At 44.8% G+C, this 22,694-nt stretch overlaps 1 protein-coding gene across 2 annotated transcripts; it reads right to left on the bottom strand.

The window, feature by feature from the left end:
* Window positions 1-985: 985 nt before the first annotated feature.
* Window positions 986-21,348, bottom strand: gas7a (growth arrest-specific 7a). 2 transcript variants are annotated; one of them, XM_029507623.1, is made up of 14 exons: window positions 21,245-21,348; window positions 17,853-17,940; window positions 16,197-16,274; window positions 14,666-14,751; window positions 12,485-12,547; window positions 8,169-8,258; window positions 6,700-6,815; window positions 5,928-6,002; window positions 5,326-5,404; window positions 4,935-5,066; window positions 3,693-3,816; window positions 2,212-2,291; window positions 2,015-2,113; window positions 986-1,450 (listed from the first exon to the last, which is right to left on the bottom strand). In XM_029507623.1, exons 1-14 carry the CDS (start codon window positions 21,245-21,247, stop codon window positions 1,337-1,339), a joined length of 1,227 nt encoding a protein of 408 aa, XP_029363483.1. In that variant the 5' UTR covers window positions 21,248-21,348; the 3' UTR covers window positions 986-1,336. The 2 variants fall into 2 exon arrangements, with proteins under 2 accessions (XP_029363483.1, XP_029363484.1); XM_029507624.1 differs by lacking the exons at window positions 14,666-14,751; window positions 16,197-16,274; window positions 17,853-17,940; window positions 21,245-21,348 and having other exon boundaries at window positions 12,485-12,970.
* Window positions 21,349-22,694: the final 1,346 nt, after the last annotated feature.

Raw genomic sequence — 22,694 nt, 5'->3', positions numbered from 1 at the left:
TCAAAAAAGACGGCCTCAGAAAGGTAATAATCCAAATAAATCCAAAGCAGCTCGGCCACAACAAAACGTAAAGACAAAGACGAGAGACGCACACGTACGTGTAAGCACAGACACAAACTGTACATGCAGTCTTTGATCAAACGTGTTTTTATCGCCATTTGTGCAACTGGAATGAATCGGCTGGCTTTTGCTCCACTGGATCAAAAACGTACCTCCTCGTCTCATCTGTAATTTGGTGAATTTAGCTCTCATGCTGCGCCCTTTAACCGAACACCTCCATAAAGATATCCTCTGTGATTTACCAAAAATAAAACAAACAACGTTGTACAGTACAAACACGTCACGGGCCCGAACATCTGGGAGCCTGTTAAACATCTGACAGCAAAATACGTCTAGCCTGTATGTACAACTGTACACTGATGTAGAGTAGAATATATCAAGGACATTCCAGGTATATAACCGTTAGGCACTAAAAGGTGTTTCAGTGTAACTTGGACCACCTTTTTCCTCTGGACTCATCCAAAACAGACCTCAATCCCATCGACCACATTTTGGGACTTGTGCTGAGAAAAATCTAATTCACATTCCAAAACACTGTATACATATGTGTGTGTGTGTGTGTGTGTGTGTTTGCTTTAAACAGTTGAGGTTACTGGATTTTCACGCTGTACACTTGAAGTCTATATTTATTTATTTGTTTTTTGTTTTTCTGAGAAAGCTCCTAAATTGATTCTGCCACTTACAGAATAACTGTGTAAATTCAATGACTACACAAAAAAAAGAAAATAAAATAAAATATAAAGAACAACCATCATGGTTCCACAAATTGTGCAGCTCTCCATATACAGTAAAAGCAAGATATTCAAAACATGCATTTCCACCAAAAATGAACCAGCAAAATATGAAAATATATCATATTCATTCTAAGATATCAATATGCTTCAATATCTGTATCGAAAATAAAGGGCAATATCAATAATCAGACTTTTTTGTTTGGTCTACTCGAGCTGGAAAAGTTTTAATTGAAGCTAAAACTAAACAATTCAAAATGCTTTTTTTTTTTTTTTATAGTCTCGACTTTACAACAGGTAAACAGCAGAGTATGTTTCATGGCATTCAATAAGCTAATGTTGATTATGAGAGGGATAAAATTTAGAAGGAACATGCTGGTACTTTGATCCATGACTGTTTCCTGGCTTCACACCGTTTCCTCTTGTTGTTCCAGTCAGAGAGAGGATGAGCACGCCGCTGTACCCGGATCAGTGTTGGTACAAATGTTCTGTGATTCTGTGCTGTAATAATGGAGGCTGAACCGCTGATCCCAGGTCAGGACTGTTTATATGTCCATGTCCACAGGCCGGACCTCGCCGGTTTTGTTCTCCTTCACCCAAAGCTCTCGGTCTTTGGCTGGATCCACGTTCTGCAGCAGCTGGTCGACCGGTTCCACCGTCTACAAACGCACAACCACACGAACCAATCAGACATCAGTACTTCACTATTATTATTACCCCAGCAATGAGGCAGAGAAATAACCACCAAACAACGTTGTTTTTTTTCCTGGGCAGCAGAAGATTCGCCTTTCCTCAGATTCTTTGAGCATCAGTGACGGATTATTCTTTGAAAATAGATTAAGACACCGAGGATGAATAGGAAATCCTCAGCAGACCTGACCGTCCTACTTCTCGTTACACCAGGTGTCGGCTTAAAGCCCATTTTAAAGCCTGTATTTGTTTATATTTAACCACATTGGGCCCGATGAACTGTGCTGAATTAGCCGCTGGTATCTGTGTTTGTGTGGATGTGGGTTATTCTGGATACTGAAGAAAACCAGGCAGCGGCACATCAGTTTTCCGTGGTTGAGGGAGGAAAGTTCCCAGAAACAAAGGAATATAAGTCGGGTTGTGTTATCGGGGGAACAGTGACGATAGATTAGAGAATAATACAAAAACTAAAGGAGCTCATTATCTGCAGCAGAAAGCTTCAGCGTCACAGAGAGAGCTGGTTCTGCACTCACACTCTGATTGAACATGTCGGTTTCATGCCGCAGCGTCGTGTACTGGCGTAGATGCTGCTGGATCCACTCGATCCGGTCCACCTCCAGCTTTTCCAGCTCCTGAAGAGGAAGGAAGGAAGTCAGACGGTCAGTATCAGGCTGTTTTGGAGATTAGCTGGACTCTGTGTTTAGTCGAGACCACGAAGAGGAAGCGTTACCATGCTGGTGGTGACCATTTCTTCGAACCATTTGGACTGGGTCTGGTTGTACAGGTCCACGCAGCGCATCAGGTCGTCTCCTGGGAAACACAGAGCAGCACGTGAAAAGTTAAAGGTCAGACAGAGACACTTCTCCTTTTCAGCTCTACGTGTCTGCAGGACCAGCAGAGGGAGCTCAGGCATCACCTACATTATCACGTAGCTGCTTTCATTACAGCTGTTTTACAACATTGGTTGTTCATTATGTGTTCATACAAAAGCCTCCACTCAATGCACAGGAATAAACTAACTCTGTGACAAACCAGCTCCTCACATGAAATAATAAAACAAACTCACTAAAACTTTCCTTCTGCTCATGATGCTGAACATTTCTGGGACAAACATGAAGGAGAGTTCAGGTTTGCTTTGACAGCTACTATTTTTAAACCCTCCTCACCTTCTCACTTTTTTAAATTTATTTTTAATACATAAAAATCTGCACAGTTTGAATTATTCATCACTTATTTTGCCTCTGTTGGTTTAATGTGGATATCTAAACCAGCAGCTATGTGTCGTTTTGTATTTTGGTCCCTTATGAAAATCTGCAGCTGCTCTCCTTCTGTCAGCAGTTACAACATACATTTTGTTTATTTAAATAACTGTAAGGCCGGATGAGGAAAATATTTTTCTTTGGTTATTATAAGATTTGCAGTAAAAAGATTTTTTGTCTTCATTTTTGTTTTCATGTCACCATGAATGTCTCTTTCTCTATCAAATCCAAATCACATACCAGCTCTGTGTCTCCTAAAACACAAAGAGTCTGATAATGAGGCAGTAAAAAAGTCAGTGTGGCTCATTAAAATTCACTCAGTGAAGGTAAAAACTCCTTCCCGCCTCGGGCAGCGTGTGCAGTGAATCGCAATGACACGTGGCCCAACCCTGAGGTTACAGCAGTGATCACTGACACGCGGCTGACATCATTTCATGGTGGCTCACGAGCGATATCGATTAGTGCCGTGGACGGTGACTAATCTACTGAGTGGAAGAGAGAAACTACCAGATAAGTTCCCGCAGAGCTTTCTCTCTGCTGAAGCACAGCTGGAGCTCTTATTCTGCCTGAGTAAAATGTCAACCGCCGAATCTTTTTCTTCTTCGCTCCGCTCGTCTTTCAGTTTCTTCACTTTAAGCTGGTGAAACTTCCAGTCCAGTGACTGAAATGGAGGACTGTGTGTTTCATCTATAACACAAACCAACGGAGGAGGTCACAGTTGGCTGACCTCTGAGCTCGGCTTAGCCTGACAATGAATTGTTCCATCACGTCGTGCCACCTGAAACCAAACGTGGGTGGTTTTAAATCGAGCCACAGTAAAGCAGATTGTGGTTGATTCGCTTTTTTCTGACAGTCACCATCTTCGGCTTTAAAACGCTGATGACAGACGTTAACTGTAGATCTTTTTTCTCCTCTCTGGTTCTCAGTGCAGTTATTTGGTGTGACCTCTGACCTGCTTGTGTGGATTTCCTCCGGGCCTTCTTTATGTCCTCCTCCGTCTTGTTGCTCAGTTTGATCTCCAGCTGCTGGGTCTTCACCTCCAGATCCTTCTGCCTGTCCGCCAGAGCTTTACGGGCCTGCACACACACAAACAGAAACAGGATGTGTGAATGAAGAAAAGAAGTGATTCGGCCCAATCCTTAGACGTACACACCATACCTACATCTGTTACAAAGGTAAAGCTCAAAGCCTTCCTCTCATTCTGTCATGGTGTTCAAAAGGTAAACAAGCAGTAACCGTGATGTGCAAAATGAAAAGGTGTGGTCTGCAGAGAACCTGAAGCCACCGCTGTCAGGAGAACAGTTTATTACTCAGAAAAATAATCAGAAAAATAACTGACTGTACAGCTCATGAAGTACTCACAACTCAAAAACTTTCTGGAATAAACTTAATTTAAAATAGAAAATTACTTACTTATTCGGTTGATTATTTTAAATTGTTAATACTTTTATTTTTGCACACAGTTTTTAATGAATCATGCTGTATAATTCATCGTTCCTCTTCTCTCTCCCATCTCTTAACCACACTGTCCTATAAAAGTTTTCTGACAGTAAAAAAACTAGTTAGTCCTCCAAGAAAACACAGATGGATAACGACATTCCTCCATGAATTAATATAATTTCCATGTTTTTATATTTCTCTTTATATTAAAGGTCCCACACGGTCTAAAGGTAGATTTTGAAATCTGCTAAAATCAGGTCGAAGTTCTCTGTTAGTCCACAAAGAAAAGCTCACAGCCCGGATTTAGAAATTGAGTCTTAAAACTAGCTGTCACAACGAAGCAGCCACCGTCCTCAGCTACGTCCACGAACCCCACCTCCCTGGACTCACCATCCAACCGTGTTTTTCCTAAAATCTGATGTATTCAGAAAATAGTCAGAGAGAAGAGACGTAAAAATACACTGAGGCAGTTTTTGGTTCTCCTTATCGACATCAGCCCTTTAAAATTTAAACCAAGTTTATAGATAATCTTCAGCTAGTCCAGTTTGGATTTTGCTGATATCGACCGCAAAGTGCGTTCTGTTTGTGTTTCTACGCAGGAAACAAGTTCATTCATGAAAAGACTGAACAGGTGGGAAGCAAAAATAAAGCACCAAGACGTGGTGAGAATGGTTATGTAATATCTGTGATATAAACACTGCTGTGTGTTTCACTGGCTGTGAGGAGAAAACAAAAATAGAAACTCTCTCAGTACCTTCTCCACTCCTGCGTAGCGACTGGCCAGCTGCTTCCTGAGGTCGGCGATGTGATGGTCGTACTTCTTCAGGTCCTTCTTGAAGTTGTCGCCCCTGAACGTCAGCAGAGGTTTCTCCACCTCGGAGTGGAGCTGCAGGAAGAAGACGATTCATCTCATGATTAGGCGTATTATTCTTCTCTTTGGATGTTTCTCAATATCAAATATCAACATCTAAGAAGAATTTTATTAGAAATAATAAACAGGATTCAAATTTGAAACAGTGAGTCAGGTTGAGTAGATTTTTAGACAAAACATGGATGAAAACACAAAAGTCGGTTGGTGTGAAGAATCACTGAGATCCAAATTGTCCGGATGGGACTGGACAGTAAAAGTCCTCATTAGACGTTACTTTGTTGGAGAACTTCAGGTGAACCTCGGCCTCGTCGTGGAGACTCTTCTTCAGCTGAGTCCAGGCTTCTCCCAGAGTCCTGAGAAAAGACGAAGGTGGATTCATGTTTTAGGACCCAGAATCTCCGATCCAACGCGATCAAAGATGGAGGATGAGAAAGCGGCAGAGCTCCTGTCAGAGTCAGACTGATCCAGATCTGAACTAACTTGGTTCATCAGTTTATCTCCGATGTGGTTGTTTAAAAAAGGTTTTTATTTGACGATTATTCTAATCTGCAATCGTGGAATTTCCAGATCTGGAAAGGAACCAGACGGCGCTCGTTCTGATCTGTTGAGCCGAACTTTATCTCTGTCTGCGTCTGCTGAATTTGAGATCAGCTCAAAGATTTAAAACTCTCAACACACACACACACACAACACAATTTCTTTCATGAAGTATGTGTGCTTGAACGGAGCATCAGTCACAGAAAGCAGTGTGGGAATGAGCCTATTTTAAACATTCCTATCTTTAGATGCTCTTCTGTTAATTACTGACACTATCTGCCGCCTTGCTGAGGGAGCTTTGGAGCCGCACGCACAGCAGCGAATGTTTACAGCACTCACCCTTCCTCCTGCGCTGCCAGGGGGCTCAGAGACAGCTTGGAGAGGTTCTTGGCATACTCCTCTTCAATCTTTATCCTGAAACACAAACAGCGAGATGTGAAAGCTTCCTGGCGAAAACAGAGGACAGAAACTGCTTTGGTGAAGTGTGTAGCAAAAAAAAAAGATCATTTCAAGGCTGTGCTGCAGCAGAATGATGCAAAACTTCTGCTACAAATGTGCTGTGAAAGCTGAAATCCAAACGGATTTCACACACCAGCTGTTCTTCCTCCTCCCTCCATTTTGGAGAAGCCATGTTTTCGCCCTGTGTGACATTCACTTCCTCACATTTACGGTCCACACCTGAATGAACCCGCCACCCGAGGAAGGTCAGTCGTTCTCCGACTTCAGGAAAAAGAAAACGGGATGTGAACAGAAGCTTTTTGTCCAATGAGCTGAGGCTAATTATACAGAGGCCTCGTTATCTGTGTCAGACTCAGGAAGTTTCCTGCACATTCAGATCTATAGATTCTTTAATTACTGGCTTCAAGCCTACATTTCAGCCTTCAGACCTAAATGGAGCCTCTTCTGCCGATTGTTGTGCTGTTTTTCAAGCTTTTTATAGCTTTAATGTGCGTTTATACAAAAACTGCTTAACCCTTTATGGCCAAATTTTCCCCATTTTCCTTTCCCCTTCGACAAATATGTTCAGAAAACACTAAAAAGAGAAAAAAGGGTTTATCTGTAAACCACAACACGATATGATTCATTGACGGACTGCCATTAAAGCTGTTACCTCTCGTGGATAAACTCTGCCATCTCTTTCTGCATCTGTTTGCCCTTCAGCTGCTTCTGCAGAAGAACCTCGAAGCCCGCCACCGAGGCGGTCCCCTGGGGGTCCTTCTTGTCGGTCTGAAGAGAAGTGGAAAAATAAACAGCGATGAGTTCAGGGACGTCTGTGTTGTTTACATTGGAGAGCGTGTAGGTTTGTGAAAATGGGCTCGAGTGCTGAGTCAGAAACTATGAGCATGAATGTGTGACTCACACTGTGTTCATCAGTCACCGATGATTGGGTTGTGTATTCGATGTGTGTTCTTTTGTATGAAAATGGCAGATGGGATTTGCCAACGTGTGGCGCTCTCTCTGTTTTTTATGGGAGCATTTGCGTCGCCACGTGGAGCTGAGGCAGCAGTTTGGAGCAGCAGCGACGCAACAAGACGCACAACAGGCAGGAAATTAGGGAGAAAAGGTGTGTGTTTGGCGGGGGGAAGGTGTCGGGCTGCAGTCAATACCTGGGGCTTTTCAACGTAAATTCCATTTTGAATTGAAACGTGTGGAAACTGAAAATAACAGCCGCCACAGGGGAAACATCTAAAGCAGGAAGCCGTTCGATCGGCGCTCCAACATGAAAACCAATAGCATCCTTTGTTTAATGAGGGTTTTGTATTGACCGCTTCTGTCATGCTTTAGTCTCATAATTTAATTTAATTGTTTATCCTCCAACTGCGGTGTGATGAACCCTGCGCTGATGGGAACCTTCTGGGCACATTGTGATGTCACAGTGAGGCTGACCTTTGACCCTCTGGATGTTAACTGTCATTGCAGTTAATTTGTGTCGTAATTAGCAAATTAATTTGTGAGGTCACGTCGAGGTCTAATTTCTGAAGCTCAGTGTTATATATGTCATTTTTTCCTTCTCCAGAAACCATTAGTGGTCGTACCTACTGAAAATGATCCATGATAAGAAAACACTTTTAGCTTTGTGATGTTGATAGCATCTAGTTTATGTTGCTGCACGTTTACCTAAAAAAATAAATCTCTTTTGAACATTTACATGTGTTTTAAAGGACAGTAATCCTCCCTCCACTATTTGTCAGGCAGCTCGGTTCATCTATTTAAATAAAAGACCGTTGTGTTTACTCCTTTTTAAAATGTAGTACTGTTGTTTGTTAAGTGACGCCATCTAACAAACAAAAGTTTCCCCCGGACATGCAGGATAAAGCTGCAGGCCAGGGAGGATGGGAAAGGTTTCCACGGCAACGGCTTGTAAAACCTCATCTGGCACATCAAAACAGGTTTCCATTCTTTGGATGATGCGAGGCAGCGATGTCCTCGGTCGTAACGGCCTCTCGGATGTTGGTGGGAAGATGTTTTTAATTTATGGTTAGCTCTCAGACGCTGTGATGGAATGACAGCCTGTAACCTTGTGTAGAAAATGAGATGGATGGACATCAGCTCTCTCTGCTGTCCTTGCCGTGAACTCACCCAGAAGTAATCGCAGTAGCTCCATTCGTTGGGTTTGAGGAGCTGCTGCTCCGGACCTTCTCCAGGGAGAGGGAAAGTCACACAGTTGATCTGAGGCAAAGAGAGAGGAAGAGAGCTGCTGAGTTTCATTTGGATGCTGCAGATGGGAAGGGACAAACGGTCAGACATGAGTAAGTTTGGTGACCCATGGGCCTGCGGGGGGCACAGAAAGAAACCAGAGAGGCAGAGAGAGGAACAAAGAGCCAAAACAAAAAGGAACTTTCTCTAGATTGAATATGTGCTGCTGCAGATAAACACACGGCACTCATCTGAACACAGACTCGGCGCTCCACAGCGTCTCCAATTACTCTTTAGGGTGCAATTATGTAATGTAACCATCTGTGAGCGCCCCCCCCCCCCGACTGGCACGACCAGATACCCTCCCTGTCATGTCATCCACGGCCATCCGCACACACACAGACACACAGTGACTCAGAGTTCAAGGCTCGAGTTCACCGCCGCCACAAAGAGAAACATGCAGCTTCGCTCCTTTCTCTTTCAGATTTCAGAAGGGAAACATCTCACTTGTGTAATCCAACCGTCACATCAGAGCAGAGAGAAAACCAAAGGGACAAAGGCTGAATTTATTTGGGACACATTTCATGACAAGTTCCAGGATGTGTGGCGAGTTTAGAAAGTCCAGATGTTCTGAAACACTTAGTGCAGAAAATGGTGACATTTCTTTTAAACTGTATCTGATTCTTTGGAGGACGAGGTCAATGGAAGCTCGGCCTGTGCAGACAGAGCATTACAGCTGATTTATCCACCTGGTGTGGAATAAATATTGGAAGGTTGGGCAGCAGAGGATGTGTCCATTGAAACCGTCCTTTATGTGGAATAAGATGATGTGTTCTTCGAAGGACTCTGTTAACTGCTGCTTATAAAAGCCACTGCTAAAAGAAATATTCAGACACGTTTTGGAATTCCCTGAGGACTTATAAAAAGGTGAACCCAGTAAAAAGGAAGAAAATTGTACAAAATATAAAAAACCCCTCCTTTAACTTCTGGCCAGGTCAAACGGTGCTTCTCATCTAAAGTACAAAGCTCATTGCTAATGAAAACTCCAATTATGTGGCAAAACCAAAACATACAAACTCTTTTAACCTGAACCTGAACAGGCTCCTCCATTCTTCTGCATTAACCTTTAAATTTCATTCCCTAATATGATAAATATACTATTTAAACTCCTTTCCTACTTACAGAAGGCTGTTAACTGGAGCTTCAACCACAAATCTGAACCAAACCTGTTTATCAGTGATATGAGGACGCTGAAACAGGATCAGGACCTTTCAGACTCAAGTGTAATTTAGACTCTTTGGAGACGATGGAGTCCAGAACAAAGTGAAACACAGCTGAAGTAATGATGCTAAAGCCAATAATACAGTTCATGTAACGCTCAGTTTGTCCGTTTGGAGTTGAGCAGGTTGTGTTTCTGATTGAAAATGGCCGATGGGACCCTCGAACATAAAGCCTGTTGTGGGTGGACGACTTAGTGTGGCAGAGATGTCGTTACATTGCATCTGATTTATCTAAAAAAACCCAAACAAACAAAACAAAAAACCCCCTCACAGCATCAGGGGGAGGAGATTGTCCTCTCTGTTTGCCGCCTCACGTTGTCACAACACAATTGTTCTTTCCTATAAAACACAAAAAGCCGGAGAGCCAACATCGACCTCTTCATTCTCCGCTCTGCCATCAGCGCACTTCATCTGAGCGGCTTCCAATAAACAACTTCAAAAACAGATGAGTAACGCTCTCTCCTCTCTTACATAATCACCACAGTCCAGAGGAAATACCGATGTGACCATTCGCCAATTGGTAAAACGACGACAGTGCGTCGATAAGAAACATGAACTGGCAGTAACGCCGTGAAACCGAAGGAGCAGCGGTGTGATTTACTCCGTGTGCCGACCAGTCACTTTGTTCATTTTCTGCCTCAGAGATCATACTGATTGTCATGGGCACCAGATTTTCCATTACGCTGGCTCCACATTCATCATGACTGTTGTTTATCAGCCTCTCACATCCTGCAGAAAATGAGACCATTTATCTCCAGGAAGGCTGTCGGCCGAACTGACTTCTCCTTTATGGCTGCTTGGTGAGGTACACCAGGCTGCCAGTAAAGTATTAATATAGATTATCTTAATGACACAGTGTGTGATAAATGTTTGAGGTCCAGCTGTGAGGACGTGTGATGCTGCAGCTGCCTGTTTGTGTTGCCGTGTTTTGCCTCCTTGTGTTGTTGCAGTTGTGCATAAAACAAAGTGCAGAAGTGATGACTTGTCCTCACTGAGGACTCACACACTCCCCTGAGGGGTTTTCATGAGGTTTCCAGGCTGCAGGCTGTGTAAATGCTTTATTCTTTTCCTTTGCTGAATAAGAGAGAACAAAATCATGACACAGTCAAAGAACTAATGGCCCGTGAGCCGCGTAAAAAATAACGGCTTTTCAGTCAACGAACAACTGAAACACTTCCATTCTCTCTCCGACACAATGCGACTGTAGGATGGTCTGCTGCTGTTGCTAAGCAACAAATTACTTTTGCTGTAAAAGACCCCCCCCCACACACACACACACACACACACAACCACATGCTCCCTTCCCATTCCCATAACAAAACAATCTCAAACATCCTCTCTGTTGCCTTTTCTCCCCTCATTCCTCCATTCCCTTCCTCACTGACCAATCAGAGCGCCCCGTCTGAATCCCGCCATCAACCCCAGATGAGTCCCTTTAACGAGCTGCCATTCCCAGCATGCCTACACTGAGTGCACGCGGCATAGCAACAAGTCTGAATGAGCGGATGAATGTTTTATGAGAGGGGAAAAACATTAAAGGCCGAGGCAGGAGAATTTGTTCCGATCTGGTCGAGGCCGGTGAAGGTGAAGTCAAGGTTACAGAGCGGCTCCTGGGTCCTCCTATCTGATGTGCGGCGTCCTGTGAGGGTCCATTTTGCAGACAGTCATGGATGTGTGCGTCTCCATGACAACTGTGGAGGGGTTGTGTAATGCGAGGTGTACCGTGGCGAACAAAAAGACACCTTTGTGGACTGACGTCATCCTCGTCTGCAGATTTAATCTCCATCACCTGCCTTTAATTTGAATTCAATCTTGTTTTATTCCGGCTGCTGCGCTCACTGCAGCGGAAACATGCAGCATTTACTTGAAGTTGACAGCAGCGCGCGTTCACAGATCAGGACTTGTGTGCAGATTTAAAATTAGCTGAAACTACAAAATAGATGTCAGTAGATTCACACGGAGGCTGCGAGTCAATGAAAAGACCCAGAGAGGAGGAATCATCTTTTTTTTTTCCTTCTCCAAAACAGTGAATATCTGAATGGCACCCCCCAACACCGCCGTCTCCTCTGCCAGTGTTTTCCATTTCAACACCCATTAATCAGTGCCATTGCTTTTGTCACCATGGAAACTGGACTTGCTGCATCTCTCCTCGCCAGGTCTGCTCGGGGTTTTTCACAATAGCCAGACTGACGGCTCCCGCGGCTGCTGCAGGTCAGCGCAAAAAAATCAACCCCCCGTGAGACTTAAAATAAAAATCACCCTCCGTCTGTCTTCACCACCACAGGTTGGCCTCAACCCCCCCGAACTCCACGCCTCCCCTCCTCCTTCAACACTCATCTACGGACTAAGAGGTTACATAACTGCAGCTCCTGTCTGGGCATCTTGAGACAAAGACACTGTTCTCCACTTCACAGAGAGCACATTTAAATTCCTCCTCATCTCGCACCGATACCCATGAGTTTAGCGTTTTCTTTGGCGGGGTGGGGGGGCATTTACTTGTGACCTGCACTGCTCTGTAAATTACATGTGGACGACGCTCGATGACCAAACCACTCTGAGGTTCTTCCTCCTCTTCTTCATCTGACAGACTAAAAGGTTGCTTGATACTAAAAATACTGACCATCAGTCTGACGGATCAGCGCCAGACTTTCCACTAACTGAAATAACAATTCGGAAAGGGAGAATCAATTTATCTTTGACGAGGTCAAACTCCCTGCACGGCTTCTTCCTCTTCTTCTCCTTCTCCTTTTTCATTCAGACTGATCTGGTCTCCAACATGCAGGGAACCCCATGTTACTCCACGAGGACGACAACAACACGCTCCACTACAGGAAACGTCAACAGATGATAGAAGACGGGGAGGAGGAGGAGAAGAAGAAGAAGAAGGAGAAGAAGAAGAAGAAGGAGAAGGGATGGAGGTGAACTCATCAGATCGACCTGCTGAGGAGGAGTTAGAGGATTAAGTTCTCAGGTACTCACGGTGATCTTGGTCTCCTTGACCTCCCTGATCTGCCTCTTGGCCGGTGAGATGGAGCCGGGGGGCTGCGGGGCGAGACAGGAGGGATCGTCAAAACTCTCCTCAGTGTCAAAGCTGGCTTCCATCATCATCCCTCTCACCTCCTCCTGCTTCTCTATTCTGGGAAAGCCTCGCTCTCTCTCTCCTTTCCCTCTCTCTCTCTCTCTCTCTCTCGCTCTCGCTCTCGCTCTCTCTCGCTCTCTGTCAAGGCTGCCTTCAGTCTCACAAGCCAACGGAGTGATCGGAGGAGAGTGGCGTTGCAGGGGGAGGGGAGGTGGGAGAGGGGGTGTGTGTAGTGGTGGGAAGGTAGCTCCAGGGGTGAGGAGGGGGAGGAAGAGGAGGAGGAGGAGGTTTTGTGGGGAAGCGTGACGAAGTCGAGCCGCCAGTGAAGCTGCTGTCACACGAGTTTTAAGGTTGAAGGCTGCAAAGAAGAGATGGATGCAGCCTGCTGCCCCCCCCACACCCCAAAACACCTCACCTTCACCCTCACCCCTCACCAGAGAGACAGCAAGAGCAAGTTCATGGATGAAGATCATAAAGATGAGGACGGAGGAGAGAAAAGGGCAGAAAGAGAAGGGGGGGGGGGTTATTTACATGATCCTCACCACACCTCCCTCCCCAGAGAGCCTGATAGTAAAGGAGGAGCGAGGAGAGGTGGGGGTTTGTTTCATGGAAATGGCTCCATGATGAGGCTAATTACGATGGGGGGGGGGGGCGACAGGCAACCAATGAGAAGCAGCTTTTGATTGTGTGTTCATGTGTGTGTGTGTGTTTGGGAGTGCAAGGGTTAAAAAGGTTTACTGAAGAGGCACATTCAGAGAGTGTGTGTGTGTGTGTCAACAACAACTGAGACATTTTGTGTGTTGACACGCACACAGACACACACACAGCCGTTCTGATCTTTCTCACATGATGTCGCTCCGCCCGGGGGCATCGAACATCAGCCGCCTGCAAAGCAGAGCAGCTCGGGCTCACACCTTCGCACAACATCCACCTGCGCCATCACACCCACACACACTTCCTCACCTTCGCTGTGCAAAACATGGCGGAGGGCAGCTCTGGCCGCCACAGCCCCGGTCCAGGTGGTTGGTGATCCCTCGCCCCAGAACTCCCACCGTGAGATTTAACGGTCTCCTTCTCCCAAACCGACCACCTCGGACAGGTGGAGTCCAGATCTCAGCCCATATGGCCGGAGTGTGTGTCCATCTCTGCCGTCCCGTGTGATCATGACACGATATGCCCTCATCTGACTTGCAATTAGTCACGTGGGTTGGCGTGTAATCTTTGTTGGCCCAGGTTCACGGGAGCGGCGGGAGCGGCCCTGCCTCACATGATCAACCTGCTGCAGCCTTCCTGCAGCGAGGCCCGACCAGCCCACGAGGTTAGGCTGCAAATCACTCTTTTCTTTTCTCTTTTCTAAACAATGAAGAGAAAGCTCCCTCGAGTCCAAGTTGGCACCTTGAATTTGTTTTTGTTGATCAGTCTAAAATCCGAAGAATTCCTATTTACATCGATTAAAAACTGGAGAAAATTCTCACAGATCAGTCAAAGCTGAATTCATAAATCCCCACAGAACACGAATTTCCTGATCTAATGACCATCAGGGTCCATCAGTCTCCACTGGCTGGAAAAAGATGTCACTTTGTCTTGAAGTCTATGGGAAAACGGCCTTATTTCTCCCTGATTTAACGAATTTATGGTCTCAAAACGTGATTGTTGTTTTCAAAAATAAATAAACCTGATTTTAACTGACAGGGACGGTGACAACAAATGAAGAAAACAATCTTCCATAAAATCTAGACAATATTCTCCTTTTACACGTCCAGAAGCCAACAGAGAGAAAATAGTTTATATTCCTTCTCTTTTCTTTTTGGTCCCCACCTGCTCCAGCGGGAAACATCTCTCTCTTTGGCTGCCAAAGTTGTTTCCAACTGAAACTCCTCACCCACTAACGCTCCTCAAACTTCGGTGATAAATTCTCTTTGGCTTCATCCTTTTATCCCCCGTCACATCTCCAAGCCTAATTGTTTCACGTGACGTCATCAAACTGAAACCACGAAGGGAAACGGCTCCGGCATCACGTGAGGCGCCGTGCCGGTGGTTGTCTTTGTGCACACACAGGACTGATGGATAAAGATTTTTACCTGCTTGTTGTTGGAGGGTTTCCTCAGAGCGACATCGGCGGCCTCTGTGGGCGGACCGGTCTTTGTTCTGCTGTGACATCCACCAGCTGACAACAAACACATCATAAACCACATTATCGATTCACTGACATTCGTCATTTTTAATGTTTTTGGAGCAGGTTATCTTGAAAACAAACGGCTCTGAGAGCCGCTCCCTAGCAGCGCCCCCCTGGTTTCAGCCTACATGCCCTTAGTGGCTCCACACCGCCTGTGATTCATCAGCCATCCGCTCGCTGCATAACAAGTGGGACTATCTCTGGCTAAAGGTAAACACGTGCACTGGCAGAGCGTGACCTCCCCGGGGGCCAAACATCAGAGTGCTGCTGGACTCCGGTCAGAGCCAAGACCGGCCCGACGGTGGGAAACGAGCGGTGACTCTAAAAATAGAGATGGCTGCCATATTATTTTTTTTAGCACAAATGCACAACCTTCAATGGCTCCTGTTGGTAAACGGTGAGATTTAATAATCTGCCAGGAAAACACACTCACTGTCTTTCTGTAAATCTAAAAAAAAAAAAACAAAGCTACAAATTATTAGCGATGATGTGGCCTGACGCTAAAAGGCAGATTTGGTTCAATGACCAGAGATGACCGGCTTGTTTCTCAGACTGCAGCTAAACAGGAAGTGAAGTCAAACTGGACCTTAGGAAAAGGTCTTTAATTTTAGAGATTGACGTGATGACTGGACATGTGGCCATTTGCTGTAGAGTATTGGCATGTTGCAGCTGATAAAAGTGACTTTTATTGGAGGTAAATCTTGTGAATATCTCAAAAATTACAGCATTTTCCTCAAGATAGACATCAAACTGGAAACTGATGTGAACACAGCAGAAAAAAAAGGTCTGTAGCTGCAGTTATCCGCAGATAAATGTCGCTTAAGCTAAGCTAAGGCTAAGATAAGGCTATCTCATCCTCAGTTTCCCGTCCACAGGCTGAGCTCAGACTTTGACGTACCCTTCGTGGGACGCCTTCCTCTCCGAGGAGGCTCACACTTGTCTGGTTTAATGCTGACAAACTCCGCAGGAGCCGGCCGCCTCCCTCCTCTAAGTGTGTTTAGGCCACATGCCAGCAGAAAGAAGAAAACCATCTGTTATCTGCTGAGATGTTGTTAGCGAGCGACGCTGCCAGGGATGAAACAAAACGAGAAGCTCATTAAGAAAATGTAGGATTTCCTCCTGAAGCGCTACCTGAGGTTCGCGATAATGTGGCAGAGAATTGGATCACTCGAGGATTTGTCTAAAAACCTTTCAGGGACATGTTTGTCGGTCTCATGGAAACAGAGGGATCACTTGTATGTGTCAGAATAAAGTCTTGGTGTAATTTCCAGATTAATGCCGATGATGAAAATCACCAAAAGGCTTCCGACTGAAACGTTAAGTCACAGAACTGTCATAAAGGGGAAACCTCGTTCTCTTTCCTTCATCAAACTTCCACTTGTTGAAGTCCCTGCGTCAAAAAAGGGAAAGGAGAGGAGATAGGGGCTCAGTTTTACCATATGGTGAGGACTTCTGTCGTGCATGTGGTCTCTGTGGGGCCTCAGCTGAGGAGGAAGGATGTCGCCATGTTGTTTCTGGAACAGCAAAAAAACGAAGGAGGGACGACAGCTGAATAAAAAAGAAATCTCACGTTAAACTGCCATTTCTTTCACCTCCAATCCGGATACGGAAACAGAGAATCCATTAATTGCCGTTTTTCAATCAAAAATTAGCTGAATTTGCTTTCCAGCTCGGTCAGCCGCTTGTGAAATAAGACTTTGAGCACAGAATCAGATTTTTTGTTCAACCCCAGAAAAGAAAATCTTTGTTGCCTTGTTTCAGGTTTGAGCCGTAGTTTTTTTCTCTAACAAACTAAACAGTTAAGCTTTGGGGAGGAAATGCTCCTGTGAATAATTTCCTACTTGCCTCTGGTAGTTTAACTGTCCGTCACATACAAATAATCTGGAATCATTCCACTCTGCAGAGCAGGAAGTCCTCCACGCTGTCATGGCTGTGGGTGAATCAGCGCTCCTCCATGACGCCGTGAGTCTTCAAGAGCAATCAAGCTGCTTCTTCAAACAGAAATATTGAAGAACGTGGCAGCAGAAATGTTTTGGCAGCGAGTTTACTGTCGTGGCACGAATTCAAATCCAAATATGTGTGGACATAAAGCAGAAATCAAAGAACCCGAGCATTCGCTTAATGAGCAGATTTAAACACAGAGAATCTGTGATGTGTGTTGCTCTGAATGTTTTTTTAATCAGATTCATTTACAGAAGATCGGATCTGAATGGCACATCGTTTCTGTGCCGGTCTGAGCCCAGCTGACTTTGGGGGCTAAACGAGGACAGGTCGTGAGCGTTTGAGACACATCTGAAGAAATTCCATCGAGGAAATCACATCCACAAGGCTAAATGTGTGTTTAGTGAGGTCACTGTGACTTTTGACCTTTGACCTTTTTGATTCCAGTCTCACCTCCTCCCTGCAATTCATTCTCATCCTCCATTAAAAAACACACACAGACTGTGAACAACAAGCAGCTTTCTCATAAACACACTTTAGCATCTCTCTGACACACACAGACGCACACAGACTGACACACACTGTCTCTTTAGCAGCTCTTTGAAGCTGCACACTTACAGAACAGACTGTAACAAAATAAAAAGTGACTGTCGGAGCATATGGCTTCACAATGTAAAAATAGCTCCTGCCGTGTTTGTTTGTGTTTGTGTGTGTGTGTGTGTGTGTGTGTGCGTTGTGCTGTATGCCAAAGTGTAATCACAGCCAAGGTTGTTTTGTTGATGCAGCCTTGGTCTGTCCCATGAGAGCCCGTCCCCTCCCTCTGGACTTTTTCCCAAATGAGGTGTAAAACACAAACACACACAGGAAAACAGATGTTTGTGTGCAGAAACATCCTCCGACTCTTTAAGAAAATCACGTTACGTCAGATCGAATCTGCTCACGGAGTCTCCTCTGGGCTCCATCCTGTCAATCACACAGTAGCCACACCCCCTAACCAATTTCCTTCTTTACGTTCCATTTCGCCCAATATGGGACCATCATTTTATTTTTAAAAACTGGAAATTGAGACTATAAACTCACTGAGCAGGGACATTTCCCCATTCACTTCAATACAACCCTGCCTCACTTCACAGTCTGACGTGCTTTCTCACCTTTACTGCAGCTGTTGACGTAATACCTCAGTCCCTCAGGAGACACGTAGCTCCTCCATCCGGGGGGGAGCGGCCGAGCGTCCGACTCCTGTCGCAGATAAACAACAATTCAAGCTGAGGCTGTATCCTGGAGGCTTCAGGAAGCTGATTTCATCTGGGACGTTTTTTAATAAACTGGATTTTAATGTTTGCTGCATAATGTGGATCCATAAATGTATCATCAGTGATTTTATCCTGAAGAGAAGTTTTACAGATTATACAGCTGTCAGCATAACATTATGACCCCTCACTTGGCATTCATTTTCTGATTCACCATTGAAAAACAAAAACATGATGTCCAAAAAATGAACACCAGCCCATCATCATCAAATTCCCATATTCCTTTTCAGCACATTCCTGTTATCCACATGGCAAGAAAGGATCCGTGTAACGGATAAATAAGGACAGACGCTGGCTGCTCCTTATCAGGACTCTCCAGGAGGCTCCTTTGTGTCGAAGCTGCACTCTGACTTCACCGCTTTAATCTGCAGCGGCTGCACGCTCGGCTCAGATCAGAACTCCAGTCTGAGGGGGTTTGGGAGGAGGCGATGGGACGGAGATTGTTTAAAGAGTGATAAAGGAGTCGCCCCGTTTTCCTGATTTTCCTATCTTTGCGTTGAGTTTGCTGTTAGAGCAGCAGATAACTTCAGCTGAGGGGACGTTTGCTGCACGCTGAAGATGAACGGCCTCAGAGGATGTCCCATCTTATTTTATGCTCCACACAGATGTGGAGTCAACAGAAGAATCCCGCTGACAGCCGACAGGCCTCGTAACTCAGCGACAGATGTGCTGACGTGCTGACGGCTCCATCATGGCGGCCCACACGAAGAGCAAATGATTCGAAAGTTAAACAAAACGATAACGATCACTCAGGGTTGCATTGAACAGTTTTTCCTGAATCTAACGGCTAACCTAAGATAAGATAACCCAATTAAACCTGCCTAATTTCATTAAAGCTCTGAATGTTGAAATCAGCTCTTTTCTTCGTCCAGCCACGACAAGCTTCTTCAGGAGACAAACTTTGTGGAAAAGAATTTTAATAAACAATCAGTGCTGGTGTTTCTCTAAGTGAGAGACGTTGATTACATCTAAAATAATATCCACTGGATGGTTTTTAAAGCTGCTCTAATCCATAATTTTATACCAACAGTGGATGAGGGGATTATGCGAACGGTGAAAATTCACCCGTGGGGACAAATATCATCCAACTCTGCAGCTCCTGCCGACTTTAAGGGGCTTTAGTGCGTCTCCAGGCTCACCGGATTGATTTCACAGCCTAAAACTTTGCTTCTTTTGGTTCCATCTCACGTTTCTCATCAACCATGTTTTCAGAAATGGCTCTGAAAGGTCACCGTCCGGCTCCTTTAAGCAGCTAAAGAGCAAGATGTTTCCTTCAGTTGCTGGTGGAGACCAAACACGGTGCAAAAAGGCTGCCATATATTCAGAAACATTCACACCTGTGGACAGTTGCTGGCCACCGTTTAACCAAACAAGAGGGAGGAAGTACCTGGAGGTACCATCCAGAAAGGCTCAGGATTCAAACCAAGGACCATCTTGCTGTGCGGCCGCAGTAAAAACCACTGCGTCACCGTGCCACCAGGTTTACGTAAAATGTAATAGTTGTGTTAAAAGTGTGACCCATCTTAGTGTTGATCATATTTATAGTGATATAAGTGACAGTGAAGCTAATCTTCTGGATCACCTTCAGTCCAGGGCTGCTTCCTGTGACGGTGACGGAGCTCCCGTTGGACTGAACCAGTGAAGCATTTTGGTGAAATTTGTAGAAAAGGTTAACATTTAAATCGACTACAAAGCAGGACAACAGAATGTTTTCCCTCCATCATGATCCAAAGGTTTAAAGATAAGCTCCTTCCCAGAATCATTTCACACCTCCTCTGGATGAAGAGAAGTGCAGCTCAGTGGGATCTCAGCCTTTAGATGAATTCTTAAAAAGAAACACGCACACACCCACAGATCTGTAAGATATCCCTGTCAAATTCCCACAATCCTCTGGGGTTCTGCTCTCAATGTAACCCTGAAACCACGATCTGCACTCGGTTCGTGTTAGCTCACTTCCTCTGAGAAGGAGGAAGCTAACGAGACAGGCTGTGTCAGACTGCAGCAGAAGGGAGGACGCCTTCCTCTCTGTTGGTTTATGGAGGCTGACAGGAGAAGAAAGGAGGCATTCAGATCCTCTTTGTACCTGGAAAACAAGATTAATAAAACTAAACCTGCTTATGGACGCCGAGGGGAGGAGCGGATGTTTACATTTCTCTGCTTTTGTCTGCTGCTGCAGCAGTTTATTCAGGGAGCTGTATCATTTCTAACAGCTCACACAGGCCCATTTTATACCTGAAGGAGAAATATAAGATGATGCAGGCACCGAGGAGAAGCTCCAGCCAGACAATAATTGGAAATTTAAGATAAAAATGGTTTTAAATAATAGTTTTTCATTATCATAAATCCATTTCGCGGTGCTGGTCTGAATCTGCTGCAGAAGAAAACTCAATTTATCACAAAGGGAAAAAGCCTCCATGTGTAATTTTAGATGAAACAAAAAAGTATAATTTTTCACATGGTTTGTTTCTGCGTCCCGAGGCGGCAGCAATTATCAGAAAAACAAGAGGAAGCCTCAGAGAGGAATGTAAAGTCACTCCACACAGGATGCTAATAGAGAAGAAGAAGAAGAAGAAGGGAGCATGGAAAAGGCAATGAGCCCTTTATTCTCTCAGAGGCTAAATGAGCGTTGCATTAGTCAGGCTGCTGGCAGGTCGGGTTGTTCCTGCAGGCGCTGCAGACTGTTTGGGCGCGATGTGACTGAGGAGAGATTTCATGTCAGCAGAGAAATATCCGGCATGTTTAAGCCAAAGTGCTTCACAGACTTCTCACGCTCAGTTTTTAGTCATCCTACATTCCTGCACAGGTTTTAGTTGAATGAGGAAGATGAAGTCAGGTGGATCTGAGCTACTTCAGTCTTAACCAGAATTCAAAAAAAAGTTTCATATCTTAATCATTTTCATTATTTATTATCCTAAAAGTTAAAATAGTCGTCCTGTAAAACTCTGCTTTGCGATGAGTTTGACGTTACACAGACTTCCACAGGAGGACCTGAAGGGATAAGATGGGACTTTGATCACAACCAATGAGCTGCTGAAATGATCCAAACGCTGCTCAGCTGGAGGGATAATTGAACTGTAAATAAGTTTGACCATAAAGAAGAAATAAGTTTGACTTGGACCGTAAACATCCTTTTCACGGTTTGCAGCATCTCTTGTTTTTGCTGTAAACACTCAACGTGATTTATGCTGATAGTCTTTAAATAACACAAACAGTAATTAAAAGGAAGGTCTCACCATGCTGCTGCGCTGCTGTGCTGAGGAACAGTGTCAGTCGAGCAGCCACTGGAAACAGGAGGCAGGACAGGGCATCTCATTAGTGTCCAAAGTGATCTGCAGGGTTCCAGCTGGAAGCAGAGAGGCGTTAAAGACACTGAGTTTCTTTCAAACTAAGTTCCTTTTTTTCCTCCACTTGTACCAAATAAAAGGCCTGACAGAGACGAGCTGTGGCTCTGATCGGTCAGAGACGTCTTCTAAGAGTCTTTGTTGGGAGGAAACGTCCAGCGGTTTGACTCAGAGTGTGGAAACACAAAGGAGCTCACTGTGAGACCGAGTCCAGTTGGACCGGGACACAACAAGGACGCTCCTGTCCAACCGGCCCGCACACTTCTGTTGAATCAGATGGAGTGAGTCCGGCTCAGTCCGGCTCTCTCAGTCCTGATCCTGGAGGTCCGACGCTGCGAGCTGGAGCCAACATCTATCAATATTTTCAAATTTGTGCAAATTCAATGATATTTTTCTACTAACTACTTAAACTGAACAAATATGGAGGACAACATTTAAAAAAACATCTGAACCAAGATATTACTGCTTACAGATACGATGTTCGTCTCTTCTCCTCCTGTCAGTACAGTACAAAGACACTGCCTCTGAAATAAAAGGGGAATTATTTTTGTTATATTGTCAGTTTGTTTTTCATTCTGATCAAAAGCACTGGCTGCCTCACCACAGAGCACAATCGCAGAAAAGAGCTCACGTTACAGGCTTTCTTCATCTTTCCGACTGAAGAGGACGAGGAAACAAGCAGAGACTGACGGCTCTTTGTTCTCAGATCTAAAAGAAAAGAACTCCACGGCTGCCGGATTTGGAAGTTTCTGTCACGTCTCGGTTTCACCTGAAGGTGTTGAAAGAGCGAGAATGCCTTATAATTAGTTTACAATCAATCTCCCCGAGGCTTTTTCTAAACATTTGGCTATTTTAAGAACCGTCGGCGGCATTTACAGTGATGAGGGTCAAAGGTCGTCCCTCTGTGGTCGGGGAAACGCTTCCTGCTCTGGTTCAGTCCTGTCACATTTTAATTACATTCTCACAACATCAGCGTGTTAATGTCCCCAAAATAAATTCAAATTAAAACATTATCTTTCTCAGGTTGTAGCTGAAGGACAATGCAGAACAGAAAATAAAAACTTCACCCTGTCAGACTGACCATGCTGTTCATTTTAAAGCTCGTAATGAACCGCCACATCAGAAATAAGATATTACCCCCAAATAAAACACGATCAGGTTTTTATGTGACGATTTAAAAGGTTCGCATTTAACTCTGTTATTTGATTTAAAAAGCACTTTGAGAGGAAAAACGTTATCAAATGTGTGATCAGAGAGAAACCTTAAAGCTGCAGGCGAAGACGCCGCCGTGACGTCACAGACACAAACCCAACCGACTCCAGAACAACGATGGACTTTTCCT

Source organism: Echeneis naucrates, chromosome 8 (genome assembly GCF_900963305.1).
Source record: "Echeneis naucrates chromosome 8, fEcheNa1.1, whole genome shotgun sequence".
In the NCBI taxonomy this organism is placed as follows: Eukaryota; Metazoa; Chordata; class Actinopteri; order Carangiformes; family Echeneidae; genus Echeneis; species Echeneis naucrates.
The sequence above is the reverse complement of the archived record's forward strand: the minus strand, read 5'-3'. Positions and strand labels throughout refer to the sequence as shown.

Excerpts from the sequence above, each read along its gene's own strand:
- gas7a (XM_029507623.1), bottom strand. Across the intron at positions 6,003-6,699 it reads GCAGAGTTTATCCACGAGAG|GATAAAGATTGAAGAGGAGT; the intron begins GTAACAGCTTTA and ends TTTGTGTTTCAG. Across the intron at positions 3,817-4,934 it reads GCTACGCAGGAGTGGAGAAG|GCCCGTAAAGCTCTGGCGGA; the intron begins GTACTGAGAGAG and ends GTGTGTGTGCAG.